This window comes from Galeopterus variegatus, unplaced genomic scaffold, assembly GCF_000696425.1.
Source record: "Galeopterus variegatus unplaced genomic scaffold, G_variegatus-3.0.2 Scaffold6527, whole genome shotgun sequence".
In the NCBI taxonomy this organism is placed as follows: domain Eukaryota; kingdom Metazoa; phylum Chordata; class Mammalia; order Dermoptera; family Cynocephalidae; genus Galeopterus; species Galeopterus variegatus.
Window position 1 is genome coordinate 58346 of NW_007732638.1, and position 1597 is coordinate 59942.

General features: G+C 40.7%; 1 protein-coding gene across 1 annotated transcript in view; it reads left to right on the forward strand.

Annotated features, from left to right (window-relative positions):
- Positions 1-1597, forward strand: part of ABCA13 (ATP-binding cassette, sub-family A (ABC1), member 13) — a gene marked incomplete at its 5' end in the record, with an annotated part of 119386 nt that overhangs the window by 57299 nt on the left and 60490 nt on the right. Inside the window, one exon of the mRNA XM_008590977.1 lies at positions 811-986. Within this exon, the coding sequence (XP_008589199.1) occupies positions 811-986 (176 nt within the window). The remainder of the gene's footprint in view (positions 1-810; positions 987-1597) is intronic.

Genomic DNA, 1597 nt, shown 5'->3' on the forward strand with positions numbered 1-1597 from the left:
TTTTGTACTCAATATGGCGCAGGTTGCGTCCAGGATGACGTCAGTCGCATCCAAGGTGATGCGACCACGTCCAAGATGGCGCCGGCCACATCCAAGATCTATCAGTGCTGCAGTGAGCATAGAAGTGCTGATATCTCTTCAAGACTGATTTTATTACCTTTGCACGTATACCCAGGAGTGAGATTGCTGGGTCATGTGGTAGTTCTATTTTTAATCTTATGAGAAACCTGCATAACGTTTTCCATGATGGCTGTGCCACTTTACATTCCCACCAGCAGTGTGCAGGGGCTCCCTTTCATCTATATCCTCACCAGCACTTGCTATCTCTTGTCTTTTTGATAATAGCCAACCACATGGGTGTGAGGCAGTATTTCGTTATGGTTTTGATTGCATTTCCCTGATGATTAGTGATGTTGAGCACTTTTTTTTTTTTGCTATTGAGTTGCTTGAGTTCCTGGGCACTGAGCTCCAGGCAGTTAAGTGCCAGGTCATCCAGCAGCAGAGTGTTGCTTGCTCTCTGTCCTGTATTGAAGAACATGCTGTCTTGCTTGGGGCCAGTCAGTGGCAGAGCCAGTAGTGAAGTCTAGGCTCCCCTGTTTCCCAGCCAGGGGCTCTTTCTACTGCTCTGCAATGCCCAGAAGCAATTTGGACATGACTGTTCATTCTCCATGTTTCTTGAGACTACAGAAAAAAAACTAAAAACTTACAGTGTATCTAACACTTAGGGTATGTGTTTATCTGGAAACCAGACTTAAGCTCATACAGGTAAGTATGTATGTTTCTAACCTATATTATTGCTATGTTTTCCAGGAAATCGAAAAGATGTGGTTCTTGCCCAGTCAGCTAAATTGTGAAAGTCTTAGCAGGAATCTTTCTAGCACCTTGGAGAGCTTCAAGAGCAACTTGGAAAATGCCACGGAGCAGGACTGCTCCTGTCAGCCTGTGCCGGAAGCTGCTCAGCAGCGCATGCTCATGGACGCTCAAAAGTGGGTCTCATGCCTTCTCCAGTGTTTTCATTCATAAAGATGTCTAGCATTTTTAAATTATGAATTTAGGACAGCAGTCTGTACCACATGCTATTCATATGCATACTAATATATGTGTATTTTCTAAACAACACCAAAGTTTTTAAATGGTAAAATATAAGAGCAGCATTATCATCAGGCTAACTTTATTGGTGATCAAAATATTAGATCAAAATGTCATGATCCAAGGTTATAATATGAGATTAAGTATGTTCTGTATGAACAAATATTTTTCAAATTACTTCATATTTACTATTTTTGCTCAGTGTTCTAGAAGTATAAACCATCAGAAAAGGTAACCACAGACTTTGTATTCTGCGGATGACTTATTCACAGAAAGAATGATGTTCACCTGACTCTTGCTATCCTAATTTCTCATATGTTCCATGATCTATTCTATCTAATCTTTTCACAGTTGTGAAAAGCCACTTATTACTCACTTTATTCCCTTGATTCATCTTGCCTGGCAGGGGCTCTGAGAAAGAAATATTGGAGTGTGGGTATTAATGGGTATTCACATACAGATGGTATCAGGAGACGTATTTAATTACTGGAGGAATTTTATGGAAATG